The sequence below is a fragment of the Lates calcarifer genome, linkage group LG15 (genome assembly GCF_001640805.2).
Source record: "Lates calcarifer isolate ASB-BC8 linkage group LG15, TLL_Latcal_v3, whole genome shotgun sequence".
Lineage (NCBI taxonomy): Eukaryota > Metazoa > Chordata > Actinopteri > Centropomidae > Lates > Lates calcarifer.
The window spans coordinates 11,063,603-11,084,968 of NC_066847.1; the positions used below are offsets into that span (position 1 = coordinate 11,063,603).

The following is a 21,366-nucleotide window of genomic DNA, read 5'->3' on the forward strand; positions in this document are numbered from 1 at the left end:
CATCAAAAATCATGAAAAAAAGTCATAGTATAGTATGTCGTCAAAAATCATGAAAAAAAGTCAGTATAGTATGCATCAAAAACGGTCAAAAAGTCATAGTATATATGTCATCAAAAATCATGAAAAAAAGTCATAGTATAGTATGGCGTCAAAACCATGAAAAAAAGTCATAGTAATAGTATGGCATCAAAAATCATGAAAAAAAGTCATAGTATAGTATGTCGTCAAAAATCATGAAAAAAGTCATAGTATAGTATGTCATCAAAAACGGTCAAAAAAAGTCATAGTATAGTATGGCATCAAAAACGGGCAAAAAAAGTCATAGTATAGTATGTCGTCAAAAATCATGAAAAAAAGTCATAGTACAGTATGGCGTCAAAAATCATGAAAAAAAGTCATAGTATAGTATGTCGTCAAAAACCATGAAAAAAAGTCAGTATAGTATGGCATCAAAAACGGTCAAAAAAAAGTCATAGTATAGTATGTCATCAAAAATCATGAAAAAAAGTCATAGTAGAGTTCGTCAAAAACGGTCAAAAATGTCAGTATAGTAAGGAGTCAAAAACGGTCAAAAAAAGTCATAGTATATTTAGAAGTCAAAAACGGTCAAAAATGTCAGTATAGTAAGGAGTCAAAAACGGTCAAAAAAAGTCATAGTATAGTTAGAAGTCAAAAACGGTCAAAAATGTCAGTATAGTAAGGAGTCAAAAACGGTCAAAAAAAGTCATAGTATAGTTAGAAGTCAAAAACGGTCAAAAATGTCATAGTATAGTGAGGCTTGATAAATGCTCAAAAAAAAAGTCATAACCCCTGGCTACAAGTGCCTGCTGGCAAAATATTTACTTACATACAATATCAAAGAGATTAGGCAAAATAGTCAGTGTTAAGAAGTATTTATTTGAGTAAGATAATCATTTATTAGTCCCACAGAAGTGAGATTTAGTGTTGCAGCAGCAAATATAGAAAAAGGCACAATATACACAAGACAAGATTTAAGATATGACAATGTATAATAACATATAAAAAATATATATAAAAACAATATGAACAGTATAAACAGGACTATGTACACAGTAAGAGATTGGATTTGAGTACTGATATTAAAATAGCAAAATACCAAAATGAACACAAAATCTAACCAAACCCACTCTATGTAAAGGTGCGTGTCTGTGGAAAACAATCGTAAGATCACTGCTTTAAGATAGTTCCCTTTGTCATAAGCCACATGTAAGGCATAAGAAATATGTCCAAAAATGTGATTAACACGTGTTCTTGTCTCTGCAGGAGGAGAAGACAGCAGCAGCTGAAGACCTGAAGTGGATGAGAGAAAACAGAAATGTTATGAAGCTGTTAATTAGATAAAAGACCTCCCATCATCTAACTGCAGTGCTGTTGTTCAAATGAAAACACTTTGTTTTTCTCTACCATCTATAATGTAGTCATGTGCACAAGACTTTATTAAACACCTCTGAGAACATCCAAGGGCTTATGATACAACTATTTAATAATTATATCACAAGCAGTTCCATGATGACAAAGTTGCTCAGTAGATGTGTTCATCTTTGGAAAATGTGTTCATAACTACTTTAACCCAAACTCTTAAGTGTTTCCGTGTGGTCAAATGTCTGTCATTATCTTTGCTGCAATTTGTCAAATGTTGTCTGGAATAAAATAGTAGTCTTCCTAAACCTTTGAGTTATATTTCTTTATCTTAATTTAAAAAATTAATGCTTCTCATGTTTTAATTTTTAGACCTATTTTTAAACATTTTGAAAATATATATTTTTTAAGGTTTTATTCTTAACTTTTAAAAGGTTTTACACTCATTGCTCAGACATGTTTATATACATTTTTTATATTCATTTTCAAAAAGTTTCATATTTATGTTTTAAATATATTGAAGATTTTAACTAAATTAAATATATTTAAAGGATTTTTATGGGTTTAATACAACATAAACATAAATAATGTTTTTATGGACAAATATATGAATTTTTAGATCTATTCCTTTAGGGTTTGAAATGTATTTTTAAATTATTTCATACTTTTAGAAACATTTATTCATTTTTTTAAAAAAGGTTTTATGTTTATTTTTTATACACATTTTTGCAAGATTGGTTTTATACTCAATATTTGAAGGTTTTCAATTTATCAGTTTATTAAATTTGTATACTTTATTAAAAGGGTTTCTATTCTATTTTAAACTACAGTTTTCTGTTATTTTTCCTTATTTTTAAACTTGTTTTTTTCCAGCTACATTGTCAAAAAATACTCATTATTACTGATTGAAACTGATAAGTTATAGCAACTTTTATTTGTTCCAGGCGAGGTTTTAAAGTGTCAGACTGAAAAGAATAAACTAACACTGACCTTCTGGAAATGTCTTCACGTCTGTCTCTTCTCTCTGTTATTTAATGGTTGCGGTTTGAATCCTGTGGAGAAAAATGCAACAAATATTAATATAAAGATGTGACTTTTAACAAATCAAAAAAATAATAATAATAAGAGCACAGAGAGTTTCAGAGTATTTAACTTCAAACTGTCAAAACATAGAGAAGTAAAAGACACTAAATCTACAAAGAAACCAGGGTGTGGACTAACTGGTTCTGGACTAATCAGAACTAGTCCAAAAGTTAAATTTGCTTTCTACACAAAGATAGAGGAAGCTGCTCTGACTGGCTCTGACTCCACCTGCTGAATACTCCACCAGCTCCTGATATTCACACAACAGCAGTGGATGGAAATGATGTTCTCCAGTTAAAAAAAATGACTGTTTCTAATGTGACACTGAACTGAGTAAGTTCTTCACATATTTATGATTTACTGCACTTATGAGAAAGAGAGAGAGGGAGAGAACAAGAAGAGAGAGGGAAAGAAAAAGAAAGTGTATGGGGGGGGGGGGGGTAGAGATAAAGCATGAGAGTGAGAGAGCAAGGAAGAGAGAGAAAGAGACAAAGAGGGACACAGAGAGAGGAGGCAGAAAGAATTAGAGAGAGTAAAGCGGGGTACACACCAAAAGATAATTGGTTGGATTATTGGCCCAAATCCCCCCTCCTGATCAAAGTCAGCAAAGGTCTGATTATCAGTTGGTTCTAAAGATGATCTTGTCAGATTCTCCTGTGATGTGAGATGTGTTCAGAATTATTTTACCCTCCCTGCTCCAATAAATATTAAACGTGTTCAATATTTCTGATCAGAAATCCTGTTGTGTGGGGGGAACATGGAGGAAAGCTGAGCACGCACTCTGTGGATTGTCACATGGAACAGAATGATAGCCAATCAAGAAGCAAGCTGACTGAAGACAGAAGCACAACAAACAAGACGTCATCGTCCATGTTTGTTTACTCTAAAGTCTTTTTTGACCGTGTAAGTTTTGGAGTTCTAAGAGTCCAGATTCTAGTCATTGGTGGTGAATCTGTTAGTGTGTGGTGTGCTGTGTTGGTCTTCCATCTGCACATCACACACTATAAGAACAAAACTGTAAAATCTGACATTATTTGTCATCATGTGTGGTCTCTCACATTTTCTACATTGGGTATGATTTTAAAAATCTTCAGATCAATTATTGAAGATGTATAATTTAATGTCAGTGTATACAGTTTATGTAAAGCTGTTTGTGAATTACCTGGAGGCCTCAGTCCTGGTTTCAAAGAACTTCTTCATTCTATGAACACTCTGTGATCATGAACAAAGTGGTGACACCTGGAGGAAATAAAAAGAGAAATATACAAAGGAAAAAGTTCAATACACTATTACCTATTCCTCATCAACAGCTTAACCCCAAAACACACATAAATATTCAACATTACAGCCGAACCAGAACATTTTCAAAACGTTACAGGAGTGTCTCATAAAATGGGCTGTTTACTGTCACATATGACAAGAAAAAGCATCACATCTTTAAGAATCAATAACTGAATATTTGGGGAAAATAACTAGAATGATTATTTTACATCTGAAATTTCTATATTATTTGTCTGTCAACTAATCAGTGAAGGAATCATGTATATTACTGTGAACTGTGTAATAAAAACTTCTTAATACATTTTTGAAAGCAGGGTTTTAACTTTTGGTATTTTTAAATACTTCAGTTCACCGGAAGAAAATTAACTGACAAATATTTTGAGTTTTAAAAAAATATTATAACTAGTACTATTTTCTGACAATTAACAGACATGATTATTTGGTTATTATTATTATATTCAAGGATTTAAACAATAACACTGTTACTAACATTAACAATTCAGCTCATCAACACATTTTTTTCAGACTGGGTAAATCTTTAGGACACATACCTGTTTGGTTTTTAAGGTGAGAGCTGGTGTTTCTGTCCAGGGTGCAGCAGCTGAACAAGTAAACCTAAAAAACAAATAACCTAATTACTAAAGAATGATTTACCTTCAAATCTTGAACAGTGTAGAAGAGTACAACACTGAAAACTAAACCCTAGAACCTTGACAATCACACTTTGAGATTTGAGGTGAATAAATTAGGGCTGCCATGATCACTTTTTATTGCAATGCATTACAGGAGGTGCTGGGGGCAGTATCACTTCCATTGAATGTAATGACTGTATTACTGTTGCAACGTGACCCCCGCCCTCCTAAGCTAAGAAAAAAAAAGTCGTCCCCCGTCCCGCCGTCAGTGGACGTTGGCTAGGAACAGATTACTGCCACAAAGTTACAAAGACACACAAAACAACAAAGGCGACGAACTGGGCCGCAAAATGATCACAATGAGATGCTTAATTGCCACACTGAAACACAAATGGCCGCAAAGAAAGGTTAAATGACCAGGAATAAACACAAAACTATGAAGACACAATACGATGCAAAACAACCTCAAAGAAGCTGACCAAAAGTAGATGTAAAACAGCCAGCTAGAGACACAAAACGATGCAATACCACCACAAAGAAACACAGAGTGGTCACATCGACATGATAATCCGTCCTAAACTGACTTAAAATGACCAAACTGGAGCTCAAAGTTACAAAGCAGTACAATGTCTGCAAAGTAATTGTAAAGAGGTGCAAACGGAGTTGTACACAGACAACTGATCCTTTATCACCCTCCACAACTCATGTCAGGAATGCTTTAGTCACAGAAACACAAACACACTCTTACCCACGCTATATGAATGACTGAAAGTGGAATTTTTAAAAAAGCAGTACATGGTAATGCTAATGCTAACGCTCTCCGATCATGTTAATGCTAACGCTAGCCGCTAACTGTTTTCCTTACCTTCGCGCCGCAGGTGTGTTCAGCGTCCAGTCTCACTCGTGTTCGACCAAAAACAGCTCCAGAGTTTGTTTTAACATCCAGTCCTCTTCATTAACGCCAAAAAAGCAGCCCCAGAGATCGTTTTAGCGTCCACACCTCTCCGGTGGCGACATTGTTTACATACTAGCAAACAGAAGCAATTGTTCAAACTTGGTTTAAATCTGTTTTCCTACTTCGTTTCTCCGCCTCTCTACGCTCCTCCCTGAAGATCGTGGCCAATTACGAGACACGTCGCGACCAATGACGACATACGTCAGCTAACATTGGCAGAAAAACGCTGATTGGCCGGGCCATTCTGGTCCGCCTAGCAACCGCCTCTGATTGGTCCTAAAATTCACCCACCATAAAGACAGAGAGAAGCCTTAGATGTTTTAAAAGATCTGGCGAACATGTGCCATGGGTACATTGTGGATAACCAAAGGTCATCCACTGCTTGTGGGTCAAACACCATATCCTCAGTCTTCTTCAGATTTAAGTCAAGATGGTTAATGCCACACAATTGCACAAATCTCTCTATTTCAGAGTGATAAGCTGATACACTGCTATCTCTGTGCAGAAGGCCAAGGATGGCTGTATCATCTGAGAATTTAATAATATAGTTCTCAGGATGGATTCTTGCACAGTCATCTGTGTACAGTGTGAAGAGAACTGGGGAGCTGACACAGCAATAAATGAATGTGCCAGGTGTGATGAAATTTTCTCTACGTGGTCCTTAAATAGAATATCACAAGAATGTCAAGTCATTGTGACCTTGACCTTTGACCATCAAAATTTAATTAGTCCATCTTTGAGTCCAAATGAACTTTTGTGCAAAATTTGAAGGGTGAATAATGAGTGAATAGCAAATAAGTGAATCCATATTCCTTGTAGGAGTGACAGGACTTTACACCACACACTGACTTATAATTTCGTAAAAGTATTTATTGAAATTGTACAATCCTGTTATAACCCCGTTTTATGACATCTCCCATGCAGAACTGTGATGAGAAAAAAATGTAAATACGTCTTGAAATTCACATTTTAACAATATCTTAACTGACCTTCCCTTTCAGAAAACCTTAAAAGCCCCAAAAAATAGAATCTATAAAAGGCAAATCTCTCATAACTTTGCTGTATTTTCCTTTTTTCACATCCTCATCCCCCCTTTCCCTCCCCACCAAAAAAAAGCCTGAAAACTAATCACACACAACAGAAAATTTTAACTGCAGTACAGATCTTAAGTTTTCATGGTTGCTTAAACGGAAAAATCTTCAGTTTAACACTCTCCCCATTCAAACTGCCAAGAAAAGGTGGGATCTGTCCCACACCAGATCCAGGACCAGATCAAATCTTACGGCTTTCAGGGTAGCACATGAACAACCACGGCAGACGAGACATTTCCTACTCGACCCACGAGTTAAATCTACCACCAGAATTTTAGGATTTCTGTTTTCACTCTACATGTAAACAAGTTTGTCAGTGCACATTCACTGTATAGGGTTTTCACTTAAAATATCAGGTGGTAAATTGAACACAGTGGATTTTTAGGATGAAGTAACATCAACAGAATAGAATTAAACCTTAACTAAAGGTGGGAAGTTGACTCAAACCAAACTCAGATTTATTATCTAAAGAGTGATTAAAAGGTGATTTGGGTACAGGTACATTCACTACGCTCAGCGTGGCCTTTTGCATTGAGAATGATGACAATTCCTCAATGGCATGAGAATCAAACATCAAGTAGATTAATGTCTCAAACCCTATTTTTAAGATTTATTTTACAAGTTTATTAATTTGTCACAAACATGAATGTGCCATAATAATGCATTTTCTTTGACAGGTTAACTTAAAAACATTTTATTTGTAAAGAGAGGGAGCCAGAGACCAGTTCAATTGCATAGCAATTTAATCCATGTCCAATAAGGACTCTTTCCCTGTCACAGGGAGAGGCCCTGTGGTCACTCTCAATCAGCGTTTTAATCGACCAAGACAATATCAATAAAACTATTGATAACCGCTCACTATCTCTAATAGTGACCATATTCAACAGGCATCGTAGGGTCTTAAAAGAAGCCGCTCCTACACACCATGACTAAATGTCCACTGTACGTCCCCTTTCTAAACCACCAAATTACAGTAAATACAAGATGGGCAGTTTACTTAACAATCAAATCCAAGGTTTGTTTTGTGTCAAGTCAAAGGCTTCCAGGCTCATGTTGGGTAGGTGGTACAGAGAATCTTTGTTGAAACGGAAAAAGAAAACAAAAACATGAGAAACATGCATGGGGTAGGCTTTCCTAATGCCACATACTGAGTGTGCACACAGACAGGCACAAACGCAGATCTCTAATGAGAACCCTCCCAGCCCATGCAGCGCGATGCATCTGAGCAGGCCCACAGGGCATTTTTGTCAAAAAACAAAGCGCTACATGAGGAGCAAGGGCTTCACGTTGAGATGCAGCCTATACAGACACCAGTCTCCATGGAGGAGAGGGTTTCTACTACACATCACAATCTCTATCCACAGTTTGGAGTTCAGTCTCGGAATGTCAACAGCAGCACGTTTTGTCTCTCTCTGTCCTTTTGCGTCCCTCCGTCTGTCACTGCAGGTCTCTGTCTTCGAGGTACCTGTACTCGAAGGTGAACCCCTCCTTCTTCCTCTGGCCCCATTTCTCATAGTCAAAGTAAATGTAAGTGCCCTGGAGGAAACAGCACAGATGAGAGAGCAGTCATTAATAATCCACAACCACACAAAACAGATTAGCTTCAGGTTTTATGGAAATTAACTGTGGTGAAGCTGCACCTGTTCAAACTCGTCAGTGATCGTCTTGGGCTCCTCGTGCCTCTGGAACCACATCATGTACTTGGTGTGAAACCTCCATGACTGCTTCTTCAGAGCCTTGGCAGACAAATACTGAGCCTTGGTGCCCTGAGAGAAGGAGGTCGAAACCTTTAAGCTTATAGGCAAAAATTGAATACACTACAGAGAAAAGGCAAATCGATCAACAGTGAAGATCACTGGGAGTAAATGACGAGTGTGAGTTGAGTGGGTGCATGGTTACCTCCAGGTAGTAGAAGATGAAAAAGAGAGTTTCTGTGGACAGTCTCTGGTAAAACTCTATGGAGTCAGAGTGGTGCGGTGGTATTTGATGATGGAAGGGCAAGGTGGGACACGGGTTCCTCATCAAGTATTGCCTTTAGGACAGAAGCATGAATAGTTACAAATCCACAACAACATCCAATAGAACATAATTTAACATAATTTAAAAATACTGTGCTCACAAATAATTACTTTAAGGGATAAAGCTGGCTATAGTCTGTTTTTTTTTTTTTTTGCTGTCAAATACCACAAAGAAGCAAAAATAATCTCCAAAGACAAGACATTATAGTAGGGTTTTTTTTGCAAATGTTACTCAAACAGGTGTAAGCTGTGGATTTGTTGCAGACTATTTTCAGCCACAGAGCTGACGTGCTGGTGAGTACAGAGTGGTGTGTGTGTGTGTGGGATTGACTATAAATAAACTACAGTGGCCATGTTCATAATTAAGAAGCATGGCATCCAGTACAACAGTGTAGCTCACTGGTGTGGAATAAGATAGATGAGGCTTTGGCTACACTAACAATACTTTGTAATATGATAAACTGATAGTTGGTCTTTGTCTTTTTATGGGATTTGACTTAATGACAATAAGAAAACATTAAATATTAGACCTTTCCTTTGAATAGGTTTTCACGGATTTGTAGATCATGTCATAGAAAGTTATAGTTGTCCAGGAGTCATGAGTGTACAGCAAGCCTGTACAGAAAAACTGCAATGCCTTTACCTGATCCTCTCAGAGTCAGAGGGGTGTGGCATGTGTGTCCAGGCGGACTCCTGCATGGCCTGCTGGTACAGCTGGTCTTTGGGGAGAGGTGTGGGGCCCAGTGGACAGACCCCGAGCGAGGGGGGAATGCTGACTTCCGACACGGACGGCTGAGGGGCGGCAGGTGTGCCGGGCGCCGCAGATGAACCAGAGAAGATGTCTACAGGAAAGAGAGAGGAACTACGTCAGTTTCACAAATATAGATGAATCACTTCTTACTAATTTACACTAACATCTCTTAATGTTGCTTCTTTTTCTTAAGTGCTAAAGTTGAAGGCAACTGGACTTCTTTTTAGGTTTCTTGAAGATGTGTCACCTCTCATCTGAAAGGCTTCCTAAGTTGTTTCTTTAACTCTGACTTCTTTACTCTGGACTTTGCTACTTGCAAATACTTAAGCAACACTGGAACATTTGTTGCCTGTTTTGGATAAGTGTCAGGTAGAAACTGATCAGTAGTTCACAAAAAGTGTAGAAAAAAGAAACAATAACAAATGTTGAACCAAGGGTGAAGTCTTAAATATGCTCACAGTCTGTCAAGAACCACATGCAAAAAAAAAAAAAAAAAACCAATGACTTGACATTGAGAGATGAAACCAGCTGTTCTTTGCGAGGAAATACCCAGCTGTTGTTTAGAATTTTTACTTAACCAATGAACCAAACCAAAAACTTGGAATCAAAAGCTGAGTAATAAAAAAAAACACAGTGTGTTTTGACCCTACTCACTATGAGTTGCTTGTAATATCTGCAATTTTAACATCATCTACTTCTACGGCTGGTACAAGTTGCTTAACTAGTAAGTGTACAAGTAATAGGAAGTTTTACAGTGTGGAGGTAACAGCTGATAATTCTTGAGTAAATCAGTATAGAAATGATGCCTGACCGTTCCGACCTCTGTCTGTCAGGTGAAGGTTTGGAATCTCTCCATCCAGGCCCTGTCCCAGCGCTGCTCTCTCAGCCATCGCCTTCAGAGAACTGAGAGGCTCAGGAGCCTGAGAAGAGACAACATGAGATTAAGTACAATTAAGATGAAAAGAAGCACAGGAAAATCAATTATGAAAACAAACTACTATCACAATACACACCTACAATAGACTAAAACAGGAGAGATGTCTTTGTGCAGCCACAGTCAGCTATAGTCACAATGACATGCACTAGATTCGATCAGTAATGTGTTCCAAAACAGGAGAAAATTCAAAAATTCAGCTGAGTCAAAATGTTTTCTGTCACAGTTAATGTATGCTTGCAGACTGCTGTAGGCTGTATATTTATACACTATCCAACGCTGTCTTTTTCTTGTTTGCAGTGAACAGAGCAAGGAATTGATACATTCTTTTTAAGTCCAAAGATATCTCGGAATGATATGATCTCTATCTAAACGTGCCATTGGGAATGTGTAGGCTTCTTTGTTTGGTATAAATCTGGCCCAGGGCAGAGGTTCGTGGGCGGTCTGGGATATTTTAACAATGCTATTTACAGCTAAGCATATTAACATTCTCACCAAACCAAAGTACCTAAAATTGATGCATGCCAGCTCAGTTATTTGCTCATTCAAAAAGAATCCAGCTGCCTGGTTAATTATTAGAGTTCAGCTTTGCCTGGAAATCATTCAAGTGAGGAAATGGCCAAAAGGGGTGCCAGACATCTTAATATTCACTCTGCCCAAATACTGGTAAGAGGTATTCCTCTTTGTAATATGATGGCAGATATCCTATGATAATTAAGTTGACAAAGCTTTATATTCTACAGCCTCACATCTTTCGTATAATCTCAACCAGTTTTGTCTTGTCCGACTAATCTCTCCATGCAGTAATCTTAAGAGGCTGCTGCTACACCTGACTGTAATCTGGCTGGTTCTCACGGCAAATTCTGGCAACTCAATTACGCAATTAGGTGGCTCTGACAAAAGCCTGGGACTAAGGCTTGATGTGTCAGTCAACATATCCTAACTCAACCTTGCAGGCATGGCTCACCTTGAGGCCCTCAGATGCCTGTGTGTAGGAGTGGGGCCCGTTGAGAAGACTCCCTCCTCCAGGTGTGCTGTCTGAGAATGAGGGGGACGGAGAGCTGGGAGGCAGGGTGATGGAGCTGATTAAACTGGGACCATTGTCCATACTGCACCAGGTATAGAGGGAACAACGGTTAAGACAAAGTTAAATAGTCTTTAAAAAACAAGAAGAGACATATTGAGTTTCGGGACTCAGATGAAGTGACAAATAACTTACGGCTGACTGGTTGAGGAACTGAGAGATGAGGGTTGGCTGCTTTGTGACTGGCTCGGTGTGCTTAGAGCTGATTCTGTGGAGCTCTCTGCTACTACAGCACTGTAACCTGAGGGCAGGTGAGGGAAAAAATCCTTTATAAAAGAGAAGACAAAGCTGACTTAGACAGAGAAGTAAACAGCATAACAAGTTAACCTACTTGTGCTTCCATTTTGCTTCAGTCCACTCGGTGGTCTTGCAGGAGCAGCATTCACCCCTACTCCTCCAACCACGCCGACGTTCCCTCCATTTCCTCCCATCATGCCAACTACACCAGAGGTAGTGCTCACAGAACTCGGGGGCACCTGCGAGGCACCGGGGGCCACGCTTTGCCCAGGAACCAGACCCAGAATACTCCCGCTCAGAGAACTGTGAGCCGGGCTGGAACCTAGTAAACCGAGCCCTGTCCCCGCCCCGTTGGTAGTGACTCCACTGGAGCCAGAGGTGGGGATGGAAGTGCTGCTCTCCACTGAAATGCTGGACTGCGTGGTGCTGCTCAAACCCAAGCCTCCTGATGCTGCTGCCTGAGCGTAAGGGGCAGGTGTGGAGCCCGAAAGGAGCCCTGCCATTGTGTTAAGAGGAGTGGGGTGGCCACCCAGGCCTAAACCAGGCATTTGATTGGCACTGCTAGTCCCCGTCATGCCACCTTTGCTCAATCCCAGCCCCAGCCCGAGTCCCAAACTGGATGCTGGGGTGGGCCCAGATGTGGGCTGAGACTGAGAGTTGGGAGCCGATGAACTGGGTGTGCTGGGTGTGAGGAGAGAGGGGGCAGTGGAGGCTGGGAGTAGGGGGTTGCTGGGCGGGCTGGGGGTGTTGTTTGAGGGGACAGAAGGTTTTGTTTGAGGTGGCTGCTGCTGTTGCTGTTGTGGTTGGTTTGGTGGCTGAGATTGTTGCTGCTGTTGTGCAGGTTGATGCTGATGTTGCTGCACTGCACTGCTGAAACTTCCTATTAGACTGCTGCTCGTGGGGACCGGAGGAATGCCTCCAACAACACTCGCCATGGACACGAGGGAGGAGGATGAGGAGGACCCAGAGGTGGTGGAGGAAGAGAAGGAAGATAGCAAGGATGGGGTGCCGTTCTTCACAGGAGACTGAAAATGACAGAGCACCAAAGAGAAACACGTCAGGCAAAAACTGTGCAGATCACCTACAGCTGTACAATGTGCATGAGGACCAAAGTTTATTGTAAACTATGGAGGCCCATATATGCAGGAGATGGTACAAGCTAAATCAGAAGTCTCCAACCATGGTCCCACAGAGAAAACATGTTCCATTTCAGTGCCTGAGAGGCCAAAACCATTCAGCCACTGTGACTCTCCAGGACCAAGGGTGAAGAGCGCTGCACTAACTGTTCATCTACTGACACAGCACAGATGAGAACCTCTCACCTGACTAACTTCACTGTCTGTCGATCGTCCCCTTTTCTTATCGTCCTCTGAGTTCTCCTATAGGAGGAGATACCTTGATATGACATTCCACTTTTGAAACGTTGATTCAGCAAATTAGCCAGTGGATTATAACACAATGGGGCTTGTAGAAAGGTTAACGTAATGCAAACTTAAGATAGGAAATATGTGTTAAATTGCATAAGAATGTACTTTTTCTACCCAGCATCACTTTAACATCCTCACCCAAAGCTTTTTCTTATGATAAAAAGACAAGAACTTACAGCAGTGCAAGTGGCCGGGGATGGAGGGATGGGTGAGGAGGAGGTGGTGGAAGTGGGAGTGCTGCTGGAGTGGAGATACATCTCATCTTCCACGTTGCCCTGACCTGACGGAGAAGTTGCAACTAATGCTGCAGCTACAAGAAAAATATGTGTCAGAGACAGGTGTCAAATGTTGTTGACAAAAGCATAATCCGAACACTTGACAGTGCTTTACTTACGGATGTCTTCCAGGTCCAAGTCATCATACAGGAACTCGTTCTCCTCAAAGTCCGGGTCTTGGGACGAATCAATGTAGTACTCAACATCATCCTTGATCTTCTGGATCGCATCCACCGGCACAGAGTCATTGTCCAGCATTCGTAAAATGGTCTCCAACATACGAATGTGGAATCGATGCCTCTCAATCAACCGCTTGAGCTCATCAATACGGTCTTGTTTCTATGTGACAGAGAGAAGTATGAGGTTTATGATAAACATTTCAGCAGAACGTTTACCACACTAGAATACACTGAATATGGACAGGAAAGTTTGTGTGAAGGAATAAAAACCTTGAAAAAAAATTAGACGGAAGGTCTCACCTCCTTATCACCCTTCTTCTTTCTTGTCTGAACTGAGAGAGATTCCACCTCACTTTCAAACTGATCCACCTGCATATTTAGAGTGTCTATCGTATTCTGCAGGTGAGGAAGAGGTCAGAAGAAAAGGATGTTAATGGATTTAATCAAAACAGAGGTAAAATACAGTCTTCTTTAATAAGAAAACCATAGTTAACAAAAATTGTTAACAGTTTTCTAACCAATTCCTTTACTAATTTAAATTGTCTGTCTTAAGACATAAAATAATTTCAGGCAACCAAATGTATAACTAGTTAATATAATTAGTGTATTACTGTTAGCCACTGTCCCGTTTCCTCCTTTTCCCTCTGAGCTGGATCCACTTTCTGAGCGAGCCCCAAGCCTTCTTTAGAGTAGGCTTTTGTTTTTGTTTCACGTTCCACCACCTTGAACCGCTCCATTTGCTAAGGCAAGAAAAATCACATAAGCTTTGTTTAGATACATGCTTTGATGTGACAATATCCTTAAGTCATATGTTACACAACCTAAAAAAAATTCCATATAAGGAGATAATAAAGAGCCATACCGTCTCTATAAGTTTGCGGTTCTCAACTAGCTGCCTTTTGTCTTTGATCTCGTTTGAGGCCACCCATGTTTTTATCTGATCTCTCAATCGCTGGGAGGAACACAAATGGTAAAAATATCAAAACACATTTCCCATTTCAAACATGCACACTGTATACAAACTGATACAGAAAATGTGGGTTTGTTAACTTGTCTTACCTGTAGTTTTTTAATCTCTTTCTTGAGGTCAGCCTCATATTTTTCCTTCTGGTTTGCGTTGGCTGCATTGTGGAGCTACAATGTTTACATAGAAATGAGATTATATAAGTTTTGTCGCCATTGGTTTTTGAAGCAGAGCATTAAACAAATGCAAGATGCAAACATATTTTACCTTTTGCCAAATGTCTTCAAACTGTTCTACACCTTCAGCTACTTTTTTCAAACATCTGTCGATCTCACCTGTGGAAATAAAAGAAGTGGTCCAACAATGCTGTATAAAAATCTGTGCAACACCAAAAGTCCTTCACATCTTGTAAAACAAAATTAACATACTAATGAGTTGCTAGATGAAGTCTGTCTATATCTCTGTGCAAAATGCCAGTAGAATGGATCCTATGTAACATTTCAAATGACAGTGGCACCAACAGCCTTTCTTACCTTGAAGTTTTCTCTTGTCAGCCATGGCTCTGACTACGACAATGTCCACATTCCGTCTGTCACAAAGTTAGCTGGGTAAAGAAAACAAGACGTGTATCAAAAATAGTTCAAACAACACAGAGATCCCTTCAACAGAGCCATCAGTACATCGGCGTCCAGAGAGTGGAACTGACGTTAACTCCAGCTAGCTGGCAGGTTAACATTAGTTTCACAAATAACATCAGGATTTAAAGACATTTTCAGGCACAACTCTGTCCGACCGTTTATCTATCGTTATATTTCCATGAACGCAGCTTATATTGCTAATGATACCGATGTGACTGACATGGTTGTCAGCTAAAATTAGCCACCTAGCCAGCTAACGTTACTGAGCTAACGTTAATACTAGCCAGTTGCTTAGCTCGTCCACCTCGCTCGGTTGCTAACTATCCAGTTACACAACATGTTGATGCTTTGATTTCATATTCATGCATCATTACTCTGGGGTCCAGTATAGCTTGTATATGGTGGTTTTGCGTTGTGAAAGGCACAATATATCAGAATCCGTTCAAATCGTTAACCTGCTAGCTAATGTGGCTAACTGTCTGGCTAGCTAATGTATAAAAATGCTAGCTAGCAGCTTAGCTAGCCAAATTTAGGAAAAAGGGAAACTGGGTCAACCCGATCATCTAGATTTATACTTGTTTACGACATTTACCTAGGGTATGGACTTTCGTTTGTCTTTTTTCAAATACAGCCAAAACTAATTCCAGAAAGTCTTCTTTACTTCCAAATTGTGTTTTCTTTTCGACAAGCTCGCTCACTGTAATGTAGCTGAAGATGGACGGTAGCTAAGATCCCACCTCCGCATTTGGAGCCCGCCCTAAATCCAATCTACGAGATGTGATTGGACAGAACTTACGCCTGTCACTGGGACGCATCGTCTGGAAAGAGGGCCAGCCATTGGTTCAGCGGTGGGATGAATTTTGATTGACACAAAACCTAAACTGTATTTGAAGTCACACATTTACATCGGAAGCATTTTTATTTAGTCCATTTTTATTAACTCCTAACCTCACTGGGTGCCATAAAATTTGACCATTAGCTAGATATTGATTCATTAATAACAGTGGGACACTGATCTCCATGACAACTGAGCCAGCCTCACTCTGAGAAGGACTGTGAGAGAAGAGAAAATGGAAAAAGAGAACTTTAAAACTTTTTTCTTTTTTTGGGTCAAATTTAAGAAACTGTATTTACAGACACTAGATTTTATTTCTGCCTGAAACTGAAACATTTTTGATGTGTAGCTGAACTATTATATAGAAACATGATAAAAACACACATGGCCAGCTGAGTTTTGCCATCAGTTGCTGATGAAGTTTAAACTGTTGATGCTGATATGAAATATTAGTGATAGTGAAATATTTGTCTGGTTCTGGTCTATATCAGCAAACATAATAAAATACACTCAACAACCCTTCCTACACATGTCTAAAACCTTTAAAAGTAAAGCAAAAAACAGAAAAATACTATCTTTAAACTTTAAGAATAAAAACAAACATTTCATAGTACAGCCTAAGAAACAAATGGTGGTTTGTAATACTTTAACACTGATAGACTCTCTCTGCTTACTGAGATAAAATCATGAACCATGAAATCACTGATAATATCCAGGAATGTATTATGAAAGCCATTAAGTTTCTGCCCTACTTTAATTGCATCTGGGTTGCCAGATCTTTACCAAACAAGGCTGCGCATAACAGCATGCACAGCTTGCCACTGGTCATAATTATGTGATGCCATCAAATCTCAGTACAAAACATGAAAACAGAAAATAATATGTACAAAATATATGTATGTATGTACCAGGTAAATAACATTTCATTTTACCTTACATGAACTCAAGTCTGTTCACAATATTCAAGTCAAACTAGAAACAGTGCAAAACCTGGCTGAAGAGAGGCAGCCTACAGTATCTACTGAACAGTTAAAGAAACTGGGCGCTCCTTTGTCATCATCACATCCAGGGCAGTGCAGTGATCAGTGAGACAGAGAGGTCGGGCTGGGCATTTCTCCAAACTGTGTGTCTGCCAACACTGACATGTCTGGCTCAGTCTGGGTAGAGAAGCAGAAACTCAGCATAAAATCCATTGTTCTACATTGTCAGACGTCTGAATGTTTATATTAATTAGACTTATCTCTGTTTTAAACCACCCATTCATGCATTCACAGCTACATGTTCATCTAAATCACACATACACACACAAAAACCTGGAGAGCATTGTGAGAAACTGACCATTGTTTTATTATACTTGCATGGACAACAACAGTCCAGCACAGTTCTTTACCTACCTGTGGGTCTTTGTCCTTCTCTTGCCTTGGAATTCGATGTCTCCTCTTCTTAGGTCCAGCGGCATGATGCAATGCTGCAGATGACGTGGAACCAGACAGACCGTTGAGACGGTCATCCTCCGCTCCAGCAGCAGGATCTAAATGGGCTCCAGGCTCATCCTGAAACAACAGGCAAAAAAGTTAACTGCATGTAGTGAGCTTGAGCAGATTCATTTATCATGGTCCATCAAATTAAAAGGCAGACAGGCTTGTTCAAAGCAAATACAAGGTTGGATTAGCAGTCAGGCAGAGTGGGTCTCCACCCCTTGCCCAAGACTAAATGTGTGTCAATTTCTTTTAGTACTGTGACCCTTAAGCTGTATAGATAATGTGGATGGATAGGTAGTTTTAGGCCAAGATCATAGTGGTAAATTAACCCCTACTCCATGGATCCCCCAGGTCATCAGGTGGGTCAAGTCATAAAAACACAAGCACTGTGCCAACTGAGCAGCAAACAGCCAACACACAGTTAAAACTGAGTCTAGTTTCATATTTCAATGACTCAAAGAAAAAAGGTTTCACACCAGTGCACAGGGATTTCCAAATCTGGATTGTGTCATTGTGGTGGGGCTTTTAACAATATGGATATGTACATGTGGAGTGACATCAGAGTCAACCACTGACATCTCTGCTGGACAAATTTTCTCCCATCCAACCATGAATATCACTACACACAATACTATGACAGAATTATTTCACCTATCTGTGTATTTCTCACCTCAAGCAGTATAGTGAGCTGTGCATTTCTGTAATCATCCCCATGAGCATCTAAAGTCTTCATGAGAAACCTGTAAGGATTAACACAACACTCAAATGAGCCATCAGGTGGGAATCTTCTCTGAAGTGTATTTATTGTAATGAAGTTTTATACCTTCGTTCTTTTTTCAAGCGTCGTGTAATTCTTTGTACTTGATGAAGGCGGCCGAGCATCTTCTGATTAACCTGAAGATAATACATAACACACATAGTGACAGTGTGAGGTCATGTGGATCAAACCATATCAGAAATTTGTGTTTAGAAAACATGTTGCTAAACCCACTGTGACCCATATTCAAATTTCACAAGACACACAGTCAGGAAGTGTGTGCAAAATAACCCACATACTGCACATGCAGGATCTCTCACTCTCTCTCACACACTCACACACACACACACACACACACACACACACACACACACACACACACCTGTTCAATTTCTTTACATCTCCTGCTCAGAGCTAGATATTTCCTCTTATCAAGAGCTCTTCTCTCTTCATCCTCTTGCACTGTGCTCTCAAGCAGCTCATTTCCTCCTGGGCCCAGTTCCACCTGGAGAAAAAAAACACTTAGGTGTGTGTGTGTGGTGTGTTGTGGTCCGCCCTCAGTGTCAGTGTTTTCAGTACTGTGTTTTCAAATCTAACTGCTGTCACAAAAAGGGAATTTCAGTTGTTGAATCTATCATAATGAAGTTGTGTTGCTTCATATCGCAGCAATATTATTAGGGCTCTGAAAAAACATTTGACAGCTGTCTATATTTTGCATAATAGTAGTTTGTTTATGTTGCTAATATCAGTGTCGAGTGCATAAAACCATGTCAATGACGACCTTCAACCTCAGCAGATCCTTGCTTCTCCCACAAAGATATGTACATGTGACCACACTGACTAATACTTGGCATGCATAGATCATGTAAAATACATATTTAACTGACATGCTGGATCATGGATTTGACTGTAGCTTCTTTCTTTAAACACAGGGCTTATCAGACCAATTTAAATATAATATTTTACTCTTGTGAGCTAAGACGTGGTGTTAAAACTGGTAACATTAGTGACTTGGTGTAGTAAGCAAAAAGACAAGAATGTACATAGACTCTCATAGCACTGGCTTAATGTTACCACTTACTCAACATCAACGTTACTATCACCATGATCATTAACATTACCATTACCTCTCCAGGTCCCAGCTCCACACCACCTGGCTCTAGCTCTGCCTCCAGGATGTGTCCTCCAAACAGAGGAGGCAAAGCCAAACCAGAGAAATCCTCCATCATCTGGACAGGAAGGGAGAGAGCAGTCTGCGTTTGTCGTTATTAAACATTTTACACAACAGTTTAGGTACAGGCCGCATGTTATCATCTGTTACATTTATCACGGGCTGCGTTGCTACAGAAAACCACAGAGAGTAAAGGGAGGTTAGAAAATTAAATGCATCGCCCACGACGACTTTTGATAGACATTTTCAAATATAAATGGCGTAAATAATAATAAAACTGAAAATAATAATTCGGTAAAGTTCTGGTATCATCAGTGGTGGAGTATCATACCAGACAAAAAGCTATCAATGTATCCATACTTACATTTCTGAGTCTACTGACAGTGCAGTCTGTGTCCTGCGGTTTTAAAACTCCACCGCAAACCTTTCAGACTGTGTATGAGTTTGTGTTCTTCACAATCAGGTTAGCTTTGAGCGGATACTAACATAATATATGACTGAAGTCTAACGTAAAGCAAAATAAGAGCAGTTCTTCTTCCACATTCTGGTCGATAAACTCATGTTTATGTGCGACGGGCGCAGGAAAAACACGTCGCTTAGTAGTTACTACATTTCCCATGAGCACCTGCTCGGTTCGACTACAGCAGACAACATGGCGAGTATGTGAACATTTTGTCATCTTTTGTAGACTTAACCGGTGAAATTAGCTTCAGCTGGTCCTCTACATAACACAGATAATTACATTAAACAATCGAAATTACGCTAAGTAGGTGTTAGAGTCACTTTAACACAAAGATATTCATTCGAAATAAAACGAAAAGTGTGACCTTGGATGTGTTGCTAACGCGAGCTAACCGAAGGTAGTCAGCTGTAGAGGATTTTAACCTGCCTGTTTTTTGTTGTTTTTTTTCTGCAGGAATCGCAGCTTTCCTGAAGAATGCATGGAATAAAGAGCCTGTTATCATGGCTTCCTGTGTGATTGGAGCGTTAGGTCAGTAACCTGCCTCTTACTTTTAATCTACAGCACAACATTGTATAACATTATTTTACATAAATTAACAAAAAATATTTTTTCTCAGGTTTTGCTCTGCCATTAATCAGCCCCATGACAAAGTACTCTGGAATGATCAATTCAGCTGTACCATACAACTACCCAGGTAAACACTGTTGACATATTCACTGTCACACTGCTGATGCAAGTGCAACACCACTGGGTGTTGTAGCTATCCAAAATAATACCTGTTCATGTTCAGTCAAATATCAAAGCATCTTGTCCTTTTTTCTTCATGCAGTTCCTGTGCGGGATGATGGAAACATGCCTGAAATCCCTGCTCATCCATGTGAACCCAAAGGAAATAACCTGGAATGGCTTAAAAATCTATAACTGCACCTTCTCACCATCAACGCCTGGGCTTTTCCTCTTGTTCATATCTGTCTGCATAACTGGTCTGCTTGTCAATGTTCCACAATAAAGATTGTCTATTTAATTCTACCTTTGTGCAGTATTGTTTAGTTTGGATACATATAATACATTTGGATTGAGTGCATGTTTTAGTACACGATGGAGTTCAGACCTTAAATGAACTTAAGCTTAGAACCTCTCTCATAACTATTTTACTTTCAGTCATTTGCTTTGATTACAATAAACGTAAGGGAAAGTTAAACAAAATAGTCATGTCAATATAATCTGCCCCACTACTGTTATTGGAACTTGAACATGAAGCTAAAATATTAATTCTTTTAATATATTATTTAAAGAAGTTAGGATGAAATCTTATCGACTTCCCACCCTGCGATAGCTGTTGGGTTTGTAGACCAAAGTCTCAAACACCCACAAATGTGAAATAAATGTAACTTTTCTGTCAGAAAACATGACTCAGGGTCAAGATCTCTGTTTAATTTTACAGAGCAGGTCATAAGAGTTTTGAAACTTAGCTTTGACACAGCCCTGATCCTTCAGAGGAGGCTTAGCATGACAAGAGAAGCTAGAATCCGATTAATACTGTTTGAAAATGAATTCCTTGTTTCATACCAGCATGGCTCCACTTGCATAAGAACAGAGGCAGAATAAGACGTGGTGCAGTACCACATTAAACCACATTAAGACTTACCATTTATTATGGGGCTGCAGATTATTCATTGTTATAATGCCAGAGTCACTTCATAGACATTTTAATGCTATGTTCATGTACA

General features: G+C 39.4%; 3 protein-coding genes and 2 long non-coding RNA genes across 8 annotated transcripts in view; 2 read left to right on the plus strand and 3 right to left on the minus strand.

Moving 5' to 3' along the window:
* Positions 1–1,527, plus strand: part of LOC127143325 (uncharacterized) — a 5,857-nt gene extending 4,330 nt beyond the window's left edge. The window contains exon 3 of the long non-coding RNA XR_007814642.1: positions 1,285–1,527. This is a non-coding gene — a long non-coding RNA (uncharacterized LOC127143325). The remainder of the gene's footprint in view (positions 1–1,284) is intronic.
* LOC127143324 (uncharacterized) lies at positions 918–5,467 on the minus strand. Its single transcript, XR_007814641.1, has 5 exons — positions 5,242–5,467; positions 4,296–4,359; positions 3,626–3,702; positions 2,371–2,432; positions 918–1,311 (listed from the first exon to the last, which is right to left on the minus strand). It is a non-coding gene; the product is annotated as an uncharacterized LOC127143324 (long non-coding RNA).
* A 1,552-nt stretch (positions 5,468–7,019) lies between these two features.
* cnot3a (CCR4-NOT transcription complex, subunit 3a) lies at positions 7,020–15,685 on the minus strand. Of its 3 annotated transcripts, none has more exons than XM_018680378.2 (18): positions 15,522–15,685; positions 14,825–14,895; positions 14,559–14,626; positions 14,387–14,461; positions 14,190–14,279; positions 13,939–14,067; positions 13,628–13,723; positions 13,268–13,487; positions 13,050–13,183; positions 12,769–12,825; positions 11,541–12,471; positions 11,345–11,450; positions 11,093–11,234; positions 10,012–10,111; positions 9,084–9,282; positions 8,322–8,454; positions 8,063–8,188; positions 7,020–7,958 (listed from the first exon to the last, which is right to left on the minus strand). In XM_018680378.2, exons 2-18 carry the CDS (start codon positions 14,847–14,849, stop codon positions 7,860–7,862), a joined length of 2,730 nt encoding a protein of 909 aa, XP_018535894.1. In that variant the 5' UTR covers positions 14,850–14,895; positions 15,522–15,685; the 3' UTR covers positions 7,020–7,859. The 3 variants fall into 3 exon arrangements, with proteins under 3 accessions (XP_018535894.1, XP_018535893.1, XP_018535895.1); XM_018680377.2 differs by having other exon boundaries at positions 10,003–10,111; XM_018680379.2 differs by lacking the exon at positions 12,769–12,825 and having other exon boundaries at positions 10,003–10,111.
* A 157-nt stretch (positions 15,686–15,842) lies between these two features.
* Positions 15,843–19,684, minus strand: tfpt (TCF3 (E2A) fusion partner). Of its 2 annotated transcripts, none has more exons than XM_018680380.2 (7): positions 19,538–19,684; positions 19,130–19,231; positions 18,385–18,507; positions 18,069–18,139; positions 17,916–17,985; positions 17,159–17,317; positions 15,843–16,921 (listed from the first exon to the last, which is right to left on the minus strand). In XM_018680380.2, the coding sequence occupies exons 2-7, from the start codon at positions 19,229–19,231 to the stop codon at positions 16,847–16,849; spliced, it is 600 nt and encodes a 199-aa protein (XP_018535896.1). In that variant the 5' UTR covers positions 19,538–19,684; the 3' UTR covers positions 15,843–16,846. The 2 variants fall into 2 exon arrangements, with proteins under 2 accessions (XP_018535896.1, XP_018535897.1); XM_018680381.2 differs by having other exon boundaries at positions 19,130–19,255; positions 19,538–19,678.
* A 48-nt stretch (positions 19,685–19,732) lies between these two features.
* Positions 19,733–20,665, plus strand: ndufa3 (NADH:ubiquinone oxidoreductase subunit A3). Its single transcript, XM_018680382.2, has 4 exons — positions 19,733–19,832; positions 20,090–20,164; positions 20,253–20,330; positions 20,466–20,665. The coding sequence occupies exons 1-4, from the start codon at positions 19,733–19,735 to the stop codon at positions 20,555–20,557; spliced, it is 345 nt and encodes a 114-aa protein (XP_018535898.1). The 3' UTR covers positions 20,558–20,665.
* Positions 20,666–21,366: the final 701 nt, after the last annotated feature.